Genomic DNA, 23,347 nt, shown 5'->3' with positions numbered 1-23,347 from the left:
CTGCGTTTCTTCAGGGCTTCCTTCACCTCTAAGCGTCCTTGCTTCGGCTCCTCCGTAACACACACACACACACACTCTCCCTCTCTCTGTGGCAAGAAAGGAGGACAGCTACTTCCCCCTCCTACCACCTCTTGGAAAAAAAAGGATTTGGCCAGTGCGTTCACACGAGTTCCAGAAATCTGTCAGGAGTGGCAGTTTTTCCTCTTTTTTTCAAAAGCCTTTTCCTGTAAGATATGTATATATTACACACGTTATTGGTCTAATTTTTAAATTTCACTTTCTGCGGGAACGATTTGAATATTTCCACCTTGTTCTCGGGAGTGGCAACGTTTGTGTTGATCAAACTGTGATACATCATTGACTTTATTACACTGTTCCTCTCCATGCTATGCTGACCCTTACATAAGATACTACACAGCGAGAAGTGGTCCAAGTCTCCCATGGTGTGATTGCATTTCAAATCTAATGAATCATGCTAAGTCATATCCAAAAAGCGGCGTGAATCATAGCACATTCCGCCGCCGTGGCTTATTTAAAACACTGTAAAAGCTATTTCAGCCCCGTAGTCACTGTGCAAAAAAGGCTCTCCGTCGATCTTTATTTGCCGTTAAAAAAGCATGCAATTAGCGAAGGTTAATGAGTGTTCACTCCCCTTAAAAGGGGTCTGGGCTCACATCCGTAACTCACCCGCAAGAGTTCAAGCTCTCCTTAAGACAGAGGATTTGGCAAAATTGTGTCGCTGGCAGCGAGTTGGTGTGTAAGGGTGTATATGTTTATGAGTGAGTGTGTGTGTGTGTGTGTGTGTGTGTGTGTGTATGTGTGTGTGTTTGAATTGAAGTGTCACACTGTTGAGTGCAAAAGAAAAGTTGACAGGGCTGGTGTCATGCAGCCATTTTGTGTACGTGTCTTTAGTATCATCTTCCTTTCAGCTGCACTGCAGACATGTGCGTGTGTGTGAGCGTGCGTGTGTGCGTGTGTGTGTGTGTGTGTGTGTGTGTGTGTGTGCGTGTAGGCAGGCAGCGGGTGGGCTCGATGGCTCTGTACTGAATCCCCGGCCCTCCACTGAGATATTTCCCACCCAGGTCTGTCAGACCTGACAGCCAGACAATGGCGTGTTGAAGAGACTCCACTGTGAAATGTCAAGACGAGAGACTGTTGTTTGTTTGGGAACGCACAATGGCATCACCATCAAAATAAAGAGGCGCTGTCACAACCCCCACCTCCACCCCCAACCACCCCCACCTCTTCTGCTTCTTTTTTATCGTCAAGGAGCGTGATCTGAACCGAGCTGAGCCCTGGTATGTTCCTTGCATGACTGGGGCACAGTTTGGTTCTTTTGTACTAATTTGTGTGTGTGTGTGTGTGTGTGTTTGGTGTCTCAGGGTTCTCAGGGTCTTTGTACAGGTGAGAGAGGTTAAAAGAGTGAGATCCTGAGGGTGAGAGGTTTCAGGCTTGCCAGGGATGTGGGGATTATGTAGGGAGGTGTGAGCAACCAAAGAAAGGTCATATGGATCAATTCACACGGGGTTAGGAAACTGCTGGTCACTGAATGAAGTGTGGTGTATGTGTGTGTGTATGTGTTTGTGGCAGGTAAGATGTCTATGTGTGTGTATTGCTTTGGATAGGCTTGCTCAGTACCTAATCTGTGGGTTTGTGTTTGTGTTTGTGTGTTTGTGTGTTTGTGTGTGTACGGTCAAATATAGAAAAGATATGTTTACTAATTTTATGTGTGGACGGATGTGTACAGATTTTAATGGCTGTAAGTATGTGAATAAATTTGACTTTGTGTGTGTACTTGTTTAGGGATATGTGACCCTGCAAGGCGAAACCAGTCGTTTGGCGCACAGTGCTATTTTGAGAAAATCCGCGATAAACAAACGTACGAGTTAAAATGTCGAATTTCACGTTTCCGCATAATTCGACAGTATACAGTCTACACTTTCATATTGTGAACAAATTTCACGGAAAAACATACGTTCAATTTACTTGTCTTAAAAGGTGATTTTCTCCTCTTCTGGCGTATCGTGACGGAAGAACCATGCCAACTTTGGATGCGGTTATCTTAGCAATACTTTTTGCAATACCCTCGATATACATATCGTTGGAAAGCTTATTTTGTGGCCGTTCATGTGAGCACAATAACTTCATTTTGTAAATTTTACCAAAGCGACTGGTTTCGCCTTGCAGGGTTACATATTTCCATGTTTACATATCTCTTTTCACATGACTGGGCAGGTAAGTGTGTATTTACAGTATATGTTTGTACATAAGTTGGCATATTGAGAGTGTGTGTGTGTGTGTGTGTGTGTTAGCCGTCTTGCTGTGCAAGTGCCTGCAGCTCAGAGGTGTGGAGCGAGTGCTGCAGGAAGACGTTCTTGCGGCTGTACATGTGAAGCGAAAGAGGCCCGCGGGGGGGCTGCCCCAGACGCCCCGCAAACGAGGACGCCGCCGCCGCCGCGGATGAGGCAGAGGAGGAGGAGGAGGAGATGGTGGCAGCGGTGGTGGGGTGCGGCAGCGGCCCCCTCTCGCTGTCTGACGACTGGCTGCGCGAGGGGCTGGCTCGGGCCGGCAGGCTGGAGCTGCTGCCGGCCACGGCGCGGGGGATCTGGCTGGCCGACGGGTGGTCCCACTTCCGCGGGGGTCTGTCGGAGGAGTCGGTGGCCGTGTCGCTGAGGGTGCCTTTTCGGCTCGGCCCTGCTGGGGGGAGAGGGCCCTCTCTGCCGCCCACTCCGCCGGGGCAGCAGGGGGGGTCGCAGGCGGCCGGAAGCAGCGGGCGACTATACAGGTCTGCGCTGGGAGGGCGCAGGGCCCTTCGCTCCCTTTGGCTGCCGCTGTGACTGCTGCTGCTGCTGTTGCTTTGGCCGGGAGCTCGACCGGGATGTGGAGCCTGTGGAAACAGAGAGACAGCCAGAGAGAGAGAGAAAGAGAGAGAGGGAGAGTGAGAGTGCGTTTTTGGCTGAGAGACTAGCCTTGTAATGAGGCGACAAACCAAGCTACTTAATTCCATGCCATTCCAACAAGGCCTCTAACTCTGCCCGTCCCCCTCCCAAAACCTCCCCTTCCCCGCCCGCCCGCCACACGCTTCCTGGAACCTTCCCGATTGTCCTTCGACCAACTGGAGCCTTGCCTCCTTTTTTCCCTTTGTTTCCCTCTCCCGTTTGTGGCACCGCGCGGGGCCCAGCACACATTGTGGGGAGGAGGCTTTGCGAGCGCACCGCCACACCGCGGAGCCCGAGCCACCTGTTCACTTTTCACACTACACTGCTTCTCTTACGCAAGCCAGCGCTTGCTAGCTAAACCCACCGCGGCTCAAGAAGTCGACACAACACCAGGGTTTCCACAACCATTCGGGAGTATCAGAATGTGGAACATTTCAAGCAGATTGTGGATCTTCTTTATATTAAAAAAAACACAATATATATGCATGGCAAAATGAGCAAATCTGCAAATGTGTTTTGATTGTGTGAAAATTTCAAGATCTCTTGTTGCTAGTAAAAACTGAAATAATTCGTTTTTGGTATGAGCAATCAAGTGAGAAAGCCCTGGCCAAAGCCATACATTCCAAATTTATGTGGCCACTGATGGAGAATTCAAGTACTTTCAAGGACACTGATAAAATTTCATTGGCACGGGTACCACCAACGGCTTGCCATTTGTTGTCCAATCTGAAAATGCAACCCATCGTTTACCATATAAAATAATAATGGACTTGACAGCCAGGACGTAATACAATACAATAACAACTCCGCAATGCCTGATGCTTATCTATTGTGAGTGGGGAAGAGAAAGTTAATTAAATGTAGCACAGCTGAGCTAATGTAATAACTTCAAAGGTGGGAGTTGAAATTAAATCCAACTGATTTCATACACACGCGGTCTTCTCATCAAACAGAACTGTAGCCCGTTTTTTTTTTTTTTTTTTTAATCTTAAATCAATCAGCGATATGGATGAAATGGTCTTATCAGAAAGCTAAGTGTTAGCTAAGTGTACACTGTGATGCCTTTTCTCTTAATCCCATGAAGCTAAGCTAAGTGAAAGCTAAGTGTACACTGTGATGCCTTTTCTCTTAATCCCATGAAAAGAGTGGGCGAACAAGAGGGATGGCTAGAGGAGAAGAGAGGGAGGGAGAGGGGGGGAGAGAGAGAGGGATAGAGGAGAGGTGGGGGAGGGAGGACAGAGAGCGGAGGTGAGCAAACAGAGGGCTGGGGCAGGCATGTAGGGACACGATGGTAAAGGTGCTGCAGAGAGAAGCCGTGCCTGCAATGCAGGGTCCGCATACATGGCATACAGACAGGCAGGCAGGCAGGAGGGCTGGGAATGTGAAGAGGGAAAGGGCAGCGTGTCGATTTTTACAAGTCCCCACAGACGGACTCACTGGAGAGCTGAGAACACAGGAGCAGGTTAGTCTGGAGCAAGCCCTCACCCTGCAGTCTCAGGTACAGCTGCCTATCAGGGCCACGGAGGCCAGGTTATTAAAACTCAAATCTTTTCTCTTCTTGTTTTGTTTATCTTGGCCACCCTGGGGAACTAATTGGTCTTCTCATCTCACACGCACGCACAAATGAACACATACCGTATCTACTTTCACACACACACACACACACACACACACACACACACACACACACACACACACACACACACACACACACACACAAATGAACACATATCTACTTTTGCGTGGCGCGTGCACACACAAACGCAAACATGTAGCATCCAGGCGGGGAGACCACCCAGTGCAAACAGGAGGCCAGTGTGGAGGGGAGGCCGAGTAAATCACAGTGATTTAGCACAGCCCCGCGCCACCCGGCTCTTTATTAGCCTGTGAAGATCCCGGCGCCGCGCTAATGGCCACAGCTCTGCTAAAAGCCTTTCCGCCTGATTATATGCAAGCAGGGGTGGATGCAGACGGATTTTCACCCGTTTACCTCCTCCCTGTTTACCCCTCCTCCTTCAGCCGCCACCATCATCATCTACCTACTCCCTCTCCTTCAATCCAGTCGTTCCTCCTCAGTGGCCACCCTCCCTCCCTCCCTCCCTCCCTCCTTCCCTCCCTCCCTCCTACTGACAGGAACACTTCAGGGCACCTACACAGGATGGTGGAATGTGGCAGGCCTGTGGTTGTTTGCGAGCAGAGGCGGGATGAGATGGAGCTAGCAGTGCCCACTCTCTTGCTCTCCGCTGCTGTGCCTGGCTGCCTGGCTGCCTGATAGATGACTGCCAACAATGGGTACTCCACTCCACAGCACTCAGGGTTATTTATCACCACAAATAACCTCCAACAGATACTACATGTGCAAGGGGTTCTTTTTTAGCACCGTGGTTTGTGGGTGGAGGCGGTAGTGGTAGTGGTGGTGGCGGAGGTAGAGAGGTAGACACTTATTGGGCACTCTTGCGCAAAATGAAAGAATAAAATTGGTGTTTTTGGAGGCACATCCAGAACATGCTTCTCTCGCAGGCCTGACTATGTATGGCTGTTTACTTTTCCCGCAATCATGCATAAGTTATGGGTGTTGAACACTCGCACTTCAATAGGAAAAACGCTCAGCTTTGTGCCGGAACAAACTCTGAGATGTGTATGATGAAATGGCGCTCTGAGAACGTTTCTCTTTCTAGAGCATTTTGTGTGGGGGATATAAAAGGCCGGCAAGAGGAGAGAGAGAAGAGAAGAGAAGAGAAGAGAGAAGAGATGAGAAGAGAAGAGAAGAGAAGAGAAAAAAGAGAAGAGCACTAAAGAAGAGAGAGAGCCCTTCAGTAAAGATTTTGAACGCAGGGTAATTCTTTTGCCTTTGCAGCTAGCTGAACAAAGGCGGCGGCGTTGGCGGCGGGGCTGGCAGCGCCGGATCATTTAAGGGGCAGGGTGGGGAAAATGCGGTGAGAATTTCTAAGCAAACAACCTTGACACACAAAAAAGAATGGATTATTAGCTCAAGGACTGGGGGGGGGGGGGGGGGGGCACCGGTTCCTCCGCTTTCCGCAATGTCAAACCGCCGATGTCTCAGTCAGTCAAGTCAAGTCACACAGCGGGGGAGGGGCAACATGGTCCGACACTCTGTGAAGTCAAAAACGGTCTGAGCCGCAACAGCGTTCCTCTCCGTTCCACTGGGCGAGACGGTTCTGTTCCAGCAGGTTCCGTTTGACAACAAAGTGAAGTGGATCACGGCAGCAAACATAAAATTGCGCCCACTGAGCTGGAAATTGTTTTCTGATAAAAGCATGTACTAGATGACCAGCCATATAAAGAGGGGCACAGTAAAAACTAGATGAATAGGCAGACTCAGACATCACAGACTGCCTGTAAAGACTACAAATGGGGCCTTACGCAAATAATCGTCAGACTGGCATTCCCCTTAAAACTGCCATGCCATGCAACACTGGAGCATGGCAGATAAAGAGGGAAAGAGAGAGAAAGAGAGAGAGTGGTGAGGCAAGAGAGAGAGAAAGAGAGAGATGAGGCAAGTATCAGGAAAGAAGGAGTGACTGTCTACCTGTATGGACTAGAAGGGAGAGATGGAGAGACGTTAAGATAAGAAAGAGGGAGAGGGAGATGGAACGGAAAGCTTTATATGGTGACAGACAAGACAGAGATAAATGTAAAGACCAAACAGGAGTGAGAGGATGAAAGAGTGAGAGAGGAAAACAGTGACTGGCAGACAACCTTGGGAGAGAGAGAGAGAGAGAGAGAGAGAGAGCTAGAGAGAGACAGAAAGAGATAGTGAGAGAGAAAAAGAGAGAGGAGAGAGACAGAGTGAATTTCCTGAAGTCTCTTCATTAAGAGGAGGAAGAGAAAAGAGAAGAAGAAAAGACTAGAGTAGAAGAGAAGAAAAGAAAGAAGAAGAGAAGAGAAGAGATGAGGCTTGTTGCCTGATGATGAGGCCTGATGGAGCAGAGATTTGATGTGCGGAACAGCCCCCCCCCCCCCCCCACCCCCCTTACATCAAAGAGCCTGCGCCTACTTCTCCCCTCACACAGCTGTCAGCTTTGGGTGGAAGATAAGATGCTTTACGGAGCCTGCTCTGTTCTCCCTGACAGCACAAGACCTGGATAAACAATAAGGAAAATATATATCAAGAGGCGTATAAAAAGAGAGAGCCGCGGCACCCGGAAAAGAAGGAGGAAAACAGCAGTGCGGGTGCTCATAAATTGAGCTTCTATCAGATAGTATCTCGTCCCCTTAGAATTATAAGGTTCTATCTGACATTTTTGTCAAAATTGAGTTATTGACATATTCTTATTCTGTGACACCTTAAGATGAGGTGAGGTGTTTCTGGTAGTTGTATGCAGTTTTGGACATTATATCTGAAGAGGTTTGTTCCACTTATCAGTACAACTCTATGGAATTCTAAAACTTTGAAGCTCAATATCTCAGAACTACTCAGAACGTAGATAGAACCCTATAATTCTAAGGGGACGATCTGTAGATGTCTTGAGAGGCTCATGGTAGTCTTACAGATGCTAGTGTGTCATTCGCAAAAAACAGCAGCTGCTGCTGTGGGCGCTTTTGGTGGGTTGGGGGAGGGGGGGGGGGGGGGGGTGCATTTGGAGGCTTCAAACCGTGCCCGTAGTACAAACGTTGCCGCCACGACAACGACACGACAGTTCTTACCAAACACGGTTCTGACACGCTATAATGAAAAAGGATGCGAGACGTAGCTGAGGGGCTGGATGGTGTGCAATCACTGTGACGAAAACCACACACAAACAGCCGCGCTGCTCCTAATCAAGAGCGCCCAGGCACATTGCCTCTTTCTATTCTTTTAAAAAGCAGTCGATATCCATCCTGACAGAAAAGAGAGAGGGCAAATCGACTTCTCTTCATAGTGTATGAATAGCCCCGAGGTGATTCAAGCATTGTGTCCCACCTTCTATCCCAACTAATCAAGCCTAGGCTAGGTATTGGGGGGGGGGGGGGGGTTTGTAGGAGGGGCAAGGACAGTTGGATTAGGTTGTAGGGTTTAAAGTGACTCACAAGCCCCAGAACTCCTGACAGCCCACAGGGCCTTGCTGTTTGTGCACAGCTCCTCTGACATCCACCGTGACAGTCCTCAGAGAAGAGCTGAACCAGGCGTGCTGTCATCCCTTCATCCCGTTATCAGAGAGCCTTGCTGATCGCTCCCCCCTCCCAAAAAAAGAGAAAAGAAAAAAAAGAAAAAAAAAAATCGATGTGACGACCTCCTCCGGCAAGCAGGTCCCTGACGTTGCTGTCAGGTGTGACAGGAGCATGGGGGAACAAACCGCTCGCAGCATCAGACTGAGATATCGATGCTGAGCTTAAGCATGGGCTTGGGATTTTGAAGTGTGTGTGTGTGTGTATTAAGCCTTAAGGGGGGGGGGTCAACAGCTGGACAGAGCATAGCGGCCAGGAGCAGTGATCTGGGTAAACCCAGACCGTAGGCACTACATGACACACAAGTGGCTCTCAGTCACTCATGCGGCTGAATTCCTGATGATCGTCTTTTGTCATGAATTTTCGGAATGAGGTGGTCTCAAAACCAATTTCTACAATTACTTTTTAATAAGCCCATTGCAAGTGTCAGTTTCGCTCCACCAAATATAAGTCTAGACTCTTCTGCGGTCTTGATTTCATCAACTTTTTTTGTTTTTTTTTTGCCCGGTGAGAGGTCCTCTCAGAATGTTCAATTTCTCTCATATATAAATAACAGACTGAGACAGTGCGGTAACATTTTCATTCTGAATCGATTCCCCCTGGTAAAACTGATGGATACGGGTACACAACAGCCGATTATCCGACACTCACGACACACTCCATTTCCACCATAATCTGTCTGGCTTTGGGGAGAGCGACAGAAGACCGCGTGGCAGCAGCCCTGGGTCTTTCATTAATAGTGCATGGACAGCTAAAGGGCTGCCCTCACTTTGCTCCACTGCTCACACCAAGGGCTACAGACCTGCAAGGGTTCCTGCCAGCACAGCTCCTGTTTACATCCCAGCCTCCCACTTGCTGTCCAAACACAGGCCAGTATCTCGATTGTTGGTTGGTCGATCAGAAGCACATAAATAGCCACTGTGTAAAACTAACAATAAGAAGCATTGTGAGGTACTAATAGAAGCATTGTGAGGTACAATTAAGTTTAGACTTTACTTTCTTTGTATGCACACTTGCTTAAGATGTATGCTTTGTATAAGACAATACATTTTTTGCTGTAGTGCTTATGCAATATCTTGCTGCTGAATAAAATAATGGTTGCCTCTGTTTTACAAAACCATCCTGTAGCTTGGCTGGTTAAAAACCTCTCATTCTGTCAGAGGTAAACGGAGACATGTTGCTGCAATTCAATGAACCATTAGAAAACATTCAGCCTCCTTTGAGCAATTCTATGACAAAGGCTGAAGCTGTACTGAGCAATTCTCGTTGCTCATTGTGCATTCACACTGGCAGTTTCATCAGTGCAACGCTTTCCAGAGGAGAGGGAGAAACACAGAGAGAAAGTGAGTGTGAAGAGAGAGAGAGAGAGAGAGAGAGAGACACAGAGGAATGAGGGAGGGGGAGGGAAAACGAACAGGGAAAAAGAGCATGAAACGGCCACGTCCTTCACGGCTGTGAGAGCGGAGCTGTCACATGTCACTCCCGGCCGACCATCCAACTCAGGCTCGTGAGACAAGCAAACGACGCCTGCCCCTCCTGCCGGCCGTCTCATGTCAGCTTTGCCTTGGGGCTTAGCCGCACGGGGCCCTGGCTGCCCGTCTCGTGTCAATTCCGTTGAGTGTGGAGAGAGAGAGGAGGGGGGGGGGGGTGGGGGTGGGCGGTGGAGGAGGGGAAACGTAGCCCTCATTAATTACCTCTATTGTGTTCTGTGACAGCCTGCAGAGGGAGCGTGGCTGCAGGACGGTCTGCAGGACGCACAGGGGGGGAGTGGACAGCACAACCTGAGTCTGGGTGCTGCCACCACTGCCGTTGCTGCAGCAACGGCTCTGATGGGCAGTTGGGGGCTTCTTTTCTGGCTGGCTCCTTTTTCACTACCCATGCTCTCATTTTCTGCTGTCAAGTTTGAAAAAACATACTGCCGCAAAAAAAAAAGCCAGGGATACACTAATGACAAAAATAGTGTTACCCAAATGACAAATGACAATGGCTTGAGCTGCTAACAGCCTACCTTATTTGGGGGCAGGACAGGGCAGCCAATGATGTCCACATGCCTGACATATTTCAAATGAGTTAGATTTGTACCAGTGCACAAGTAATGAGCCATCTGTGTTATGACTACAGAGTGTTTCATTTCATATGGCACAGGCATTTAAAAAAAAAGCATACATAAATAAATATGAATAAATAAATAAATATTGAATAAATTCTGTGTGCTGTAGAGCTCGCAACTTAATTCAATGCCGGATCCAAATGCTACCATGAGTCATCAATTTTTTGAGCTTGATCATATTTGGGCATGCATTCCAGAGTGTAGTGGTCTACCCCTCAGGACACCAAGGCAGTTCTGGCACTTAGGTCACCTAGGCTAATGTCGACTGGCGCTATCTTTCATGAGAGAGAATTTAAGGTCACCCTCCCTTGATACTGGCAACATGCAAACTGCATACAATTAGAGGATGCATTTCCTCCAGCGGTACTGATAAAACAAGCTGTGTGGGTGGGCTGTCATATCTGCAGGACCACATAAGGCGAGGGTAAAAAAAACAAAAAAAACAGGCAATTTATGCTTATCAGATTTTATGTTATCACTGAATATTCATTTTCCATATTTGTCTGCACAATATTCTTACTATCTGCCTCAAGGCCATTTAGAGTGCGCACATTCCAAAAGAAAGTGTTGTTAGTATTCATATATTCTTTTCTTTCATTAATGTTGCAGTAAATTGTGTTAGATCAAATTCAGAGGCTAGATCCCTGCATCCACAAAATAAAATATTAAAATATACACAGGAGGCAGTGGCGGAAAATGGCAAATGCCACCCTGGCGGCGCTCAGCCCAGTACGAAGGTGGAAAAGAGGGAGTGGTAGTTGGGGGAGGAGGGTGGGTGTGGGGAGTGGAAGAGGAGCCTCTGCCCAAGGACACAAGTTTAATTTTCCTCACGGAGTAGAATCTTTAGCGACTTTGTTGTAATGGGGAGTGGGTGGATAGTTCACCTCCCACCTAAGTGTTTTCTCTGGACCTCTACAGTACTGTAGCTCTTCATTCATTTGCGTGTCTGCCTGAGCAGCACAACTGTATTCTCTGTCTCCTAGTGTTACACAACTCGCAAGCTGTTCCTGCAGGAGGAATATTATTTTAAAAAAAAAGTACAGAGGAAGGAGTGTAAAAAAAGATAACAGACGAAGGATATTGAGAGGAGAGTAGCGAATGGTGAAGAAACTGGGAGAGGGGAAAGAAAATGTTGTGAATATTATGGAATAAAAGAAGAGAAGTGGAGAAGAGAAGAGGGAAGTTGATGGAGATGTAGGAGGAGAGAGAGAAAGACCAGTGAGAGGAGCGGTGAGACGACAGACGTGAGAGGAGAGGACAGGCCAGAGGAGAGCAGAGGAGAGGAGAGGAAGTTGGGTTCTCGCACGGCACCTGCCCTACTTTGCTTTGACTAATGAACCTGAGGTGTCCTGAATCTGTCCAGCGGTGGAGAAGCCGGTCCCTGAACTAGTCTGCTCAGTGCGGCAGGACAGGGGGTTGGGGATGGAAGGGAGTTGGGGGTTGATGGATACCCCTCTACACTGGGCATTGTGCCAGCCTATTCTGACTGTTTTCGTGAAAGGCCCTTTGGGTACACCTGCTACACTCCACATGAAAGACATCCGCATGCATGAACACACATACACACAGGTGCACAGTCATCCTTACAAACAGGGGCATGAAAACAACATGCATGTACTGTATATGCAAAGCCGAAATACATAGTCATACCTAGATACAGTATGTAGGATCAGACACACAAAGCACAAGGTTAAGGACACGTGTCTCTTTTCCCCTCTCCCTCTCTATCACACACACACACACACACACATGCGGCCACTGCATCAATTAGCACAGAGGCCGTCTTTGACCTCCCGGAGGCCTGTTGAGGACGAGAAAGGCTAAGAGGCTCACGTGAACTGGCAGACTTCGAGTCCTTACGCAATCCAAGCTGCTCTCCGAGGCAGGCTCCCCGTGCATATGCACACGCACACACACACACTAACACACACACACACATTGCCTGCCCAGGCCAAGCGCTATAATTGTACACCTAACAGAAACACCCTGCCATGCAAAATGGCCACATTTGGAGCGATCTCCACAGAGCTGACTGGGCAAGTGCGCCTGTATCGGTTAGCTGGCACCACTCATCTAGCCTCTATTTAAGGCCGTCTGTCCTCTGCATAATTTACTTACAGGAAGCAGAAGGGGAGAGTCATACTAATTTCACTTCCTTTTGATTTTATTTGTCCCCTATAATTCCAACGCAGCATTGCAGACAGTTCTCTCCCTGCGCAAAAACACGTCTTTTAATGAGCACTATAAGAGACTAAATTGAGGTTAAACAAGCTTTATAGTGTTTCAGTGTTTACTTTTTTTGTATCCGAAGGTAGACAACATCGAATCTGCCGTACGTATGATCAACTCCGGTGAGAGACAGAGGTAAATTACGTGGAGAAATATTTGGAAGATAATGAAAGCCATGTGCTGGAACCTTAACCGATCTTCAGCAATAAAAAAGCAATTTGCAGCGTTGCCATGTGTGTAATCTTGTAGAGCGAGCCTTCCCATGCAACGGTATGGCACTTATTTAATCTGTTCTTAGGGCCTCTCCTCTCTAGAGTCGATCGCCTATGAGCAAACAAATATGAGCTCAGAATTGTCATATCTTCCACTTCCTCTTCCTTTTTCATCATCAGTCCCTGAGTCCTTCATTGCTTGGCAGCTAATCAGATAGCCTTGTGCTAATTTGCCACGCTTTGCCCTACTCCAATGCACAGCACTTTAATTGCTTTTTGCATTGCACGACACGGGTATATCAAGTAGTGAGTAAATATCTTTGGCTTGGGAGTTTTATGTATAGCATGAAAAGAAACATCAGACTAAACAACATCTCTCTCCAGGCTGCTGGGTCGCTGACACAAAACACAATATTTTGTCTGCCTGCCTCTTCAGAGTGGGTATGTTTGTGAAAACCAGTACATCTCTGTGTGTATGTGTGTGCACGCGCGCTCCACTTTCCTCTTTGGCTTATGGCGCCCTGATTTTGACCGGGCACTTCATATCCATAAAGCCTCCCATAATTTCTGGCTTGATCTAGAGTTTCCTACCCCCTCTGATCTGAATCCTGTCTGTCTGTCTGTCCCTCCGTGATCACAAGAGACCCCAGATCCAAGCACCTGTATTCTTGAGAGATTTACGCCTTAGGGCACTGGGGTGACTTACTCTGGCCTGTTTGCTGAAGGACTCAGATATGATCCACTCTGGCAGCCAGGGCTCTTTAAAAGCTCAGAAAGGCTACCCCCTGTATAAACACACACACACACACACACACACACACACACACACACACACACACACACACACTTGCATGCTCATGCACACACACACAGAAAGGTCTCGGGTCAAAACAGCCTACGTCCAAAGCTCCTGAGATGATGAGCCTGTCACATGTGCCCCCTCACATACAGTAGCTCTGCGAGGCAGGGCCGAGCGAGCAGCTGCAGCTCCGCAGCCCTCCACAGCTTCCCGCCCTGCCCTACTCACGCTACTTACTGCCTGTCGTCCAGAGGATAATGGAAGGCTAATTAATTTCTAAATCCAGCCTATTCTCACAAATGAACAACCTCGGAAATCTCCCTTTTGAAGAATGCACAGATTGCACTAGTTTTTCAATTAAAAAGACGCTCGAAAAAGAAAAAAAAATGAAGCCCCATCATCGACGTATTATAGTGCGTAAATTATCATGGTAAGTGCAGCGTATCAACTTTGTTCCATGTGAAATGGTTTTTGTCTGTCTAAGCTAATGAGTTCTCATTTTGTGTGTTTGTGTGTGGGGGGGGGGAAATAGCAGTGGGTAATTGTGTGAATAGTAGCTGTGGAAGAAAAAAACTCGAGGTCCATTTGGCGAGTCCCTTTTTAATGTGCTTTTTCTCTTTAATTAAGAGCAAAACAATATGCCATTGCATTCGCTCGAGAGCTTTGACCTTTCAAGGGACTTTTGAAAGGTGCCTGTGCGAGAGCTAACCTACGTCAATAGTCAGAAAGAGACAGCGAGATATGTTCCTTTATTCTCTGGCCTTAACGGTCGCAAAATTATTTATTGCCTACAATACAAGCTGATGAATAGTTAATGCTCTGAGGGTATTTGCGCAGTGAAACTGCCTCACATTTCCTAAGTTCACCTTTAGGAAACCACATAAGGAGCGAAAGAAAGAGAGAGAGTATGAGAGAGAGAGAGAGTCAGTCCATTTCTGTGCTAGAGAGGGGAGGGCATTTAGGGAGAAAAAGGAAGTCAGGCAGAGAGACGAATACACTGTTTAGATATGAGAGATATGAGGTGTTTTTTTTATGGAGAGCTGAAGCCTCACCACTAGAGGGAGCTCTGCCCATAGTTCCCTTGACCCAACCACTGCACCAGTCCAGGCAGGCAAATCTCTCCCCCTCTCCTCCCCTCTTGCCCACTTTAGCACATGATCCAGGTCATCGGAAAGTGCTGTGAAACCCGCAGCTCCCCGCTAAACATTATCATGAAAGCCATTTCATACCTGAATGGGTTCATGTGAGAATAGCAAGCGTGATGGAGTGCAGTAGAAGTATGTGAGAGAGAAAGACCGTAGAATAAGTCCCTCATATGACCTCCCTGGAGGCTGCTTCAAGGTGAAGGCCATTGATCCCATGTCCTCCGTTTGATGCAGCCTGTGCCAATAAATGTGTGTGTGCGTGAGTGTGTACTGTATGTGTACTTTCTCTCGACCACCTACCCACCCCAATGTACTACATATTTATCTATATTTATCCGTGTGTGTATATATAGAATCTGCTTTCAAAGCCACTTTAATCTGTGTTTTATAACATGCATTTATATCCATTTTGATCTGTAACCAAGGGGATCTACCATGTGGATAAAGGTTGGCGCGTGTGCTTGTCCAGATGAAGGGGATTAGAGCGGCCCCGGCAAGAGAGCGGGGCGACCCGCGTGACGGAGATGGAAGCCGGAGATTTCAACACCTTCGCAGTGGACAGCGAGTGGGGCCCAGATGGGCCTTAAATGGGACCCATATGGAGGCAGGTGTCCCCTGCTCGCCGGCTCGTCTGAAAAAGCTCCAACTGCCACACTTCGAGCTCATCGAGCTGCTGCTGGGAGCAACTAGGACAGATTCCCGGGGAAACGCGGCGTAGCAGTAATATATGCGTGTGGATATAAAGCCCGTCGTCATGCTGCGCTGCGTCTGCTCGTGGGGCAGCGTCACGCTGCAGAGGCTGTGCGGCTACGATCACTACCACATCCACATCTTCATCCTCATCTTCATCCTCGCATGCCGTATGCTGGATCACCGGTTTTGTTCACTGCCGGTAACAAGGATGGGGGGCATGCCTTCCCCTTCACCACTTTTTTTTTTGTCTAAATGAGCCGTTCTTTTCTCTTACAAATGTCGCAATTAAGCTCCTTCCCAGTCATCCATTGAACGCTGTTGATTAAGAATAATTGCTTAATGAGTCAGTAATCCACAGGAACACGCATTTAAGTACCATTGAAGTTGAGATTTACAATTTTGCCTAATTAGCTCACCCACATGAGTGGCTAGCATTGAGTCTGTGTGCACTGTAAGTGCATCTCTCCAGCAGACAGCCGAAATGGGAAACGCACCCCGAGGCCCTGACCCAGCAACACCTAACCGCTTCACTTGTCGGCAGACTACACTCGCAATAAGGAGGTAGAAGAGGATCGGGCCGGGGGTATGAATTTTAACAATCAGATTCACAGCTTTTTACACTGTCTTTGGTTTCTCCCATACATACATACAGTACACACACACACACACACACACACACTCTCCCATCGTGTCTTTTTCTACCCCGGCTCTCTCCTTCTGTTGCTCATTTTATTGGATTGTGGTAGAGTGGCCAATCTTAACAACCCACATCAAATCAATTACTCGTAAGGGTGTCGTCTGAATGATTAATGCAGTGCGCTTTTCATTTCTCCCCTCTGCAGAGAAGAAAAAACACTTGTGCCCTGACTCTTTCTATAGATCTACATATAGACAGAGAGAGAGAGAGAGTAATGGAAGAAATGGAGATGTGGAAAGAGACAAATAGAGATAGGTAGAGGGGAGACAAATAGAGAGACAAATAGAGATAGGTAGAGGGGCAGATATGAGGCCAGACAGACGCGTCAGCAGCAGTGATGGTGGATGTGTCCTCATCAGCTGAAGCCCCTTCACTCACTCTGCTCTGCTCAAACAGGGCCTGGCCGTTACAACTCTTAACTAAGCACTCCAGGAATAGACAGTGCCCTGCAGGCTGCTTAATAATCCATCACATTGTCTGTCAGTCACAAAGTTTTTAGTTCAGCAAACCAGACAGCAGACACCCCCTCACTACTCCAACAACCCCCACCCATTCCCCACCCCACCTTCTGCTCCTGCCACCCTCACCGCCCTCGGCCCCAACCACCAGTCGCTGGCCGACTCCCACTCCACCTGTAGCCTTGACGACAGGGGAAGCAAGCATTCTGAAGGATCAGAGAGAGCCACTTGGCAGGCTTTTGAGTGTTGTCAGGGGCAGGGTTGTTTATGGGGAAATGAGATGTTAGGCAAAACTTTACACACACATACACGCGCACACACACACGCACACACACACTGGCCCTGGCTGCCAGTCAGATTGTGCACAAATACTCAGGACTGATAAGCTGATACCAGAAAGAAACTAAACTAAACAGGAGCCATTTCAAAGATGGGAAGAATTATTAGCGTTAGCGATAGCTCATTTGCTCTCGTAATGGGAAAATGTCCGTTTTTCAGACATTTTCAATATTAAGCGGGACGGGTAGATGTGTATCTCCGTAGAAATCAGCAGTGAGAGCAATATACACTCTCTGAGTGAGAACACATGGACCATCTATCAAGTTAATGAGCCCGTTTCCCTGGAAACTGTCGAGAGACATATTTCCCTCAGCATCACTTTGGTATTTCCGAGTGGTTGTTTTGACTAATTTATGACTGTTCATTTTTTCCCCCCTTTTAGACACGCATTTGTATACAGGTCAGAACTCCCCTGTCGACTGAATTTAGAATTCTCTCTCGGGTCATTCTTTGAGCTCTGTGCTGAACCAAGGGGCTTACAGCAGCTGCACACCAAATCCACATGCTTCAGTACTCCCTTCTCCACAATGCGGCAGTGAATCTGTGTTTGTCCTCTCCCCAGAATCTCTAAGCATTCTTGGGCCATCAAAACGGATGGCGAGGTGCCACCTAACCTTGACACTGACATTCATGGAAGAAAAGAGCAGATTGAAATCCTTTCTGCAGTCTTCACGTGGCTGCCACCTTCCCCCACTTCATCTCTTGCACTTTCACATCATGTCACTAATGTTTACACCACCCATTGACAAGTCTTCCACCCCCCCAATAAATAAATAAACAAAAAAACAAAAAATGCACAACCGAGAAAGGGGGGGGGGGGTTGGGGGGTTTGCAGACAGCTTTTTTGTTTTTGATGTCTCGCACTCGGAGTTGACGCAAGAGCTTACAGTGAATTTCACAGGGACAGAGCAGGCGGAGCTCAGGTGTCACCACGGCGACGCCGAGATACCTGCCCTTCAGCGTGACATGTGTGGGTGTCAGTGTTACCCCCATTACACCATCGATTTACCCTAGTGTTGTTGCTTGTTGTTGTTCTTTACCTGTGCTGTGCCAAGGGAGTGGATGGAGGTGGGGCAAAACAATGTGAATCAATAGATGTAAAAGGCAGGACCTTGGCAAAGGTGCTTTCTGTGAAATGGACCAGTGGGGGCCTTTTGGGTGAATTAATGAAACAGATGGCGACTTCATTAATGGCTTTAGGTTACCGCGGCGTCGGCAGGGTGAGAGCAAGACCTCACATGCGCCTTACGCCACCGCCGCCCTTCACCTTCGCCGCAGGAGTGACGGAAAGATCTGGAAAACTAGAAACGGGTGCTCACAAGGGCTGACCCCATCCAGAGGAGGCTAATGCACCATCCCCACGGCTTTCAGCCTAAAAGCAGAGAGTATTCAGATTGCAAACAAAATGGTGAAGTACACTCGAAAGGAAAGAACAAAAAGGAAACCACTATCACAACAAAGATAAACATCTTAAGGGCTCGTTGGGTCTTCAGTGTTTTGCACTCAGTGTGTAGGCTGTGTGTGTGAGAAGGACACCTTCCTTCATCCTAAAAAACACTAGAACTGAGAACTACTAGCACTACGCGTATCACTGCATAATGGAAAATGGGAACCATCGAGAACTTCTGTTCATACCCATTCATAGGGAGTAACAGATCCACAAATCCAATGTTTGTCAAGATGTCCAAAACTAAACTGTACTTAAGACATCCAATGTGGACAAATCCAATGTTTGTCAAGATGTCCAAAACTGTACTTAAGACATCCAATGTAGACAAATCCAATGTTTGTCAAGATGTCCAAAACTGGACTTAAGACATACCATAACACTTCTCTGCATTGTCTGTCTGCCTCTTCACCCCTTCCATGTTTGGATACTGTCTGTCCACTAGCCACTTTTTACCACTGTCTTTCTGCCTCACTGTTTGCGTGCTATATTAGCACATTAGCACATATGCATAACCCCTCCCTCCATGCCACAGCCGAACTGTGTCCACACTTACAACTTTTCTTAAAATAGTTATATATATAGATATATAGATATATATACTTATTCTTGCACTGTTGCACTGTTGGACTTACTCATTTGCACTATCACCATGACCACTATCACCATTGCACTATCACCGTGACACTCACTCACACAGAGCACCTTACCTTACCTTACTATGCACAGAGAATCACAGGCTCAGTCACTGCCTCAGTCATTGCAAGCGCCTCTTGATTGATTAATCACCACTATGTGGATACTGTTTTTAGAATTGATTTAGATTAAGTGTTAGTTAGTACAATTTGTATTTTAGTATATTTAGTATATTCTTTATCTTCTACTGTCCTTATTGCTTAGTTGTGTTTTTATATTATATACTTTTAATTACATTTTCTGCTGTTAATGAATGTGTGTGTGTTGTCTGTATGCTACTGAGACCTTGAATTTCCCCTGGGGATCAATAAAGTATCTATCTATCTATTTATCTACTGTATCTATAACAACAAGACATAACATAACAACAAATATTTTCACTGTAGATAAGGAAGATAATGAGGGCTCGATTGACCAGTGAAAAGAAATCATTAGAGACAAAAAAAACAGTCCAGGCTCACCCTCTTGCTGATTAATGGAATCAGACTGTCACAACACATCAAGCTGTTAGCCAGCAATCACCACCACCGCTGATTGAGCAAATTGAATTTTTTAATCAGGTAAAGGATTTGAAAAGTGGCAATCAACACGCTGCCACGTTGGAAACAGAGCAAATTATATATACGCTGTTCGTGGCTGTTTGTTGGTGCAATTTTTTAAAAGCGGACCCATGTTCCCTAATTAGCAGGGGGAATGGAGATTTGGTGCTTGGAGGGGAAGGGGTGGGGGGGCTGGAGGGAGGCGATTGGAGGGATGATTGTGGGGAAAAGCAGCCAGCTTTGAAAAGAATCAGATGGGCTGCCGAACACAGAGAGAGACCCCCTACCTGCACGCCGTCTCCTTCAGACGATGCTGGTGGTCACTGCGCCGTAGGAGAGGAGGATGAAAGGGGGGGGGGGGGGCGAAAAAACAAACAAACAAGGGGATAGAGATGAACATGGTGGACATCAAATGGATGATGGAGAAAACAAACAAACAATATAAATAAATAAATAAATAAATAAACAAAGAACTGAGACAAGCCAAACAAAACACATGAGGACATGGGAGAATTAATGTGATGACTGGGTTTGTGTGAATTAACATGATGACAATGGGTTTGTGACATCTTGGTGTGTGTGTCTGTGAGAGAGAGTTGTAGTTGTTACTCAGGTTCTATGGGTCACTTCATTCCAATGGACACCTACGACATGCTGAATTACCGGATCATTAATTTCGCTCTGCATTGAACTGTGAATCCCCTGTAATCAATCATGCAGAGGACATTCAGTGTCCAAAATGCTTACTGGGAAAGAAATGCGTCAGACACCTTCTGACACCAAACTGTTACAAAGTAAATAGGTGAGAGTCACTGGACAAGTTTCTAATGTTACACACAACAAAGAGACAACACAGTCCACTCAGAATAAAAGAACCAACACCCTGTAATGTATGTTGCTGTATGCGCGCATTGATTATACACATACAGTATATGTGTACACACACGTGTGTGTGTACATGAGACAAACGGTGAAAAGAGTGAGAACAAAAGTGCAAACTGGGCCAGGTTTTTCAGGAGGACTGGGAGTCCGTGCGCCAACCCGAGTAATGGTGTGAAACTAGAACCACTAAGACAGGGCACCGCGGGGAATAGATAGAAATACCACGGCCTGAGGAGAAACCATGCCAAGTCATGGAGGGAGAGCGCAGGGACTTGCGCACAAATGCGGCGAGAGAGAGAGAGAGAGAGAGAGAGAGTGCCTGTACGACCGCTGATCGGTGCCAGGTTTTAATATGAGCATGCGGGGGAGGACGTGCTAGCACTAGCGCTATCACTGCCACTGTGCATGACTTTAGTCCTCCCGTCAGATGGAATGTTCAAACAGCAAACCCATTAAACCACCACAAGAGTAAATATTTCATAGTGCCGGTTCCATGGATATGGCAGACCGGCGCTGAGCCTACAAGGCGAGCGTGACTCGTGAAAAGGATCTGAAACCACATGGAGACATTACCCCTTCCATTACCGGTATATTGGATGTTCAATAACACAGTGGCAAAGAAAATATCCAACAGCAATCCCTCTTTACAAAAACTCAAGAGCCTAGCTTCACGACCAGGAAATGGTAGATTTTCAATTACATTAGTTCTACATCGCCACTGACAATACCCACTGGTAAATTTTTGAGAGAACTTTTTGTTGTGGTGTTCCTGTAGAGAAATTGATGGAACAATTTGCTGAGAACACCACAGTTGTGCGTGTACCTGCACTGCACTTAGTTCTGGATAGAGTGTCTGCTCAATAAGTAAATGTCAGTGTACTTCCTCATCATTGTCAGGACAGCGTTGTACTGACTCGTCTTGGCTGGACTCTGACCTGCAAGCACTGCTACATTCTCTAGCAGTTTAATATGGAAACTTAAAAGACGAGGAAACACATTCATGATTCCCTAATGCAAATGCCATTGTAAACGAGGTCCTAAATGTAGCCCTATAGGTACACACAATACGCTGTGCTGATAAAGCTGATAAAGCTGAATGCATAGACCAGAGAAGGGTGATAAATGTCACTGGTTTTACTGCGACCATCTTTCAGCAAATTTGGCACCCACTGTGTGTGTGTTGGGGGATCCTCATTTACAAGTCCGGAACAGCTTGGTCCTCTAAAGTGGCTTTTTGCTAATGCTCAAGTTTGTGCACACCACACTTTGAGACAAAAGAGATAAAAGTCCTCGTAAATCACAAAGGGTGAGTTGCAGGCACTGGCATTTCTTACTGTACGGATGGAATGACACCCCGCCCCCCCACTAAAATCCAAACAATCTCCCTATAAAATATGACTGCATCAAGTGTTCCTGATTAAAGTGTAAATACTCCCCCTCAAAAAACGTCTTAAGGGATGACTTGCAACATGAAAAAATAAGTCCTCCTTTATTACTGGTCAAAGAGGTGACAGGGTGGATGGATAGGTATGGCCTCTGTTTTTTCTGCAAGATGCAATATATGCTCTCTTCATCTAGAATGAAATATTATTCCTGTGTGCCATGGCAGACGCTTGTGTGTGTGTGTGTGTGTGTGTGTGTGTGTGTGTGTGTGTGTGTGTGTGTGTGTGTGTGTGTGTGTGTGTGTGTGTGTGTGTGTGTAAAAGTATAAGAGTGAGTGTGCCAAGTTCACAGGCAGTCACGCATGCCTACTGTAAGTAATGAAATGCACAGATGAGCTGGTGATCTCAAAATACTAAAGAGTGTGATTCCCATTTGTCTATACTTTCGCTTGGCCCCTCAGAGCAGTTCCGGAATGTGAGGTACACAGCGTAGTTCACACATGCCGTCTCTCCATCCACAAAGCCCTACTTAAGGCCACTTCACCCCTCCCTCCCCCTCCGTGCTTTGAAGGGCAGCCAATTCACTGATGGCGCAGTGAGGCAGCGGGTCAAACGATACAATCAACAACAATTATCTAATCCTCATCAAAATACACTACAAAGATGTCGAGAGACTGCAAGGCAGAGTTTTTTGTTATTCTCCTCACTCTCCCTCTCTCTTTCTGCCTCACAAGATGCCCAACACCCCCCCCGCTGGTAAGATGCCACAGCACAGGAACGTCTTGATCTCCGGCGCATACTGGATGTCATTTCCATCTCTTGCCATCATCCCTTTCTTCCTCTCTTCCTTGCTTTGTTTCTTTTTTTTGTCGCCTTGATAATTATTTATGAACTTCTTTATTGTGTCGCAGTGTTCCTGCCTCTCTGACCATCTGTCCGCAGCAAGGTGCTGCCTGACCATTCTGTTGCCGGGGGCCTGAAGGATCGTGGTGGCTTGCTGGACCGACTCTCCGTCCGTCTCTCTCTCTTTCTCTCTCTCACCTTCTGCTAGCGGCGGCGAAACACCCCCGCGGGCTCCCTGCAGCCGGACGCGTCCGCTGGGACGCCGGCCTTCTGTCACTGCTTTGGAAAACGCAGACGTTACCTTGACAAACTTATCATGGGCAAACTGTGCCCGGTTTTTGCAAAGGCAAGCTGCTACGAGGAGGAGGAGGAGGACAACGAAGAGGAGAATTGAGAGCAAGACAGAGAGAGAGAGAGAGAGAGAAATGGGCAGACAAGGCATGGCAAGAGTCGGGGCGCTAAAAGGACGGGGACAGAAAGCCCACTGATGTATGTCAGCGCCAGGATAGTGCCACCATGGCAGCACATCCGGTGGTGTTGGTGGAGATTCTCTCCGAGCAAAGCACACTCGTGTCTATCTTTGGATGGCAGAGCCTTTTATCATGCGTACAAAGGCACCAAAGAAATCCCACCCTCCTGCAACTTAAAAGCCCCCCCTCTGAAAAAACCACACAGGAGACATTTTCATGTTGTTAAGGCCAGTCTCTCTTAAGACCAGCATGGTTGTTTCAGAGACACACTGATGACTAGTTTTATGGTACCTTTCTT

The 23,347-nt window shown here is 47.2% G+C and overlaps 1 protein-coding gene across 2 annotated transcripts in view; it reads right to left on the bottom strand.

Moving 5' to 3' along the window:
* Positions 1 to 1,252: 1,252 nt before the first annotated feature.
* ccser1 (coiled-coil serine-rich protein 1) overlaps positions 1,253 to 23,347 on the bottom strand; it is an 81,243-nt gene continuing 59,148 nt past the window's right edge. The window contains exons 10-11 of one of the 2 annotated variants that reach the window (XM_076269805.1): positions 19,760 to 19,795; positions 2,771 to 2,887 (exon numbers count right to left, since the gene is read on the bottom strand). In XM_076269805.1, coding sequence (XP_076125920.1) covers positions 19,793 to 19,795 — 3 coding nt within the window. In that variant the 3' untranslated portion in view covers positions 2,771 to 2,887; positions 19,760 to 19,792. Of the gene's footprint in view, positions 2,888 to 19,759; positions 19,796 to 23,347 lie in introns of both variants that reach the window. The other variant, XM_076269804.1, reaches the window with a different exon arrangement.

Source organism: Alosa pseudoharengus, unplaced genomic scaffold, assembly GCF_046254945.1.
Source record: "Alosa pseudoharengus isolate Yale_2024_CS ecotype anadromous, Long Island Sound unplaced genomic scaffold, YU_APseudo_1.1 YU_APseudo_1.1_scf_6, whole genome shotgun sequence".
Taxonomy (NCBI): Eukaryota; Metazoa; Chordata; class Actinopteri; order Clupeiformes; family Clupeidae; genus Alosa; species Alosa pseudoharengus.
The sequence above is the reverse complement of the archived record's forward strand: the minus strand, read 5'-3'. Positions and strand labels throughout refer to the sequence as shown.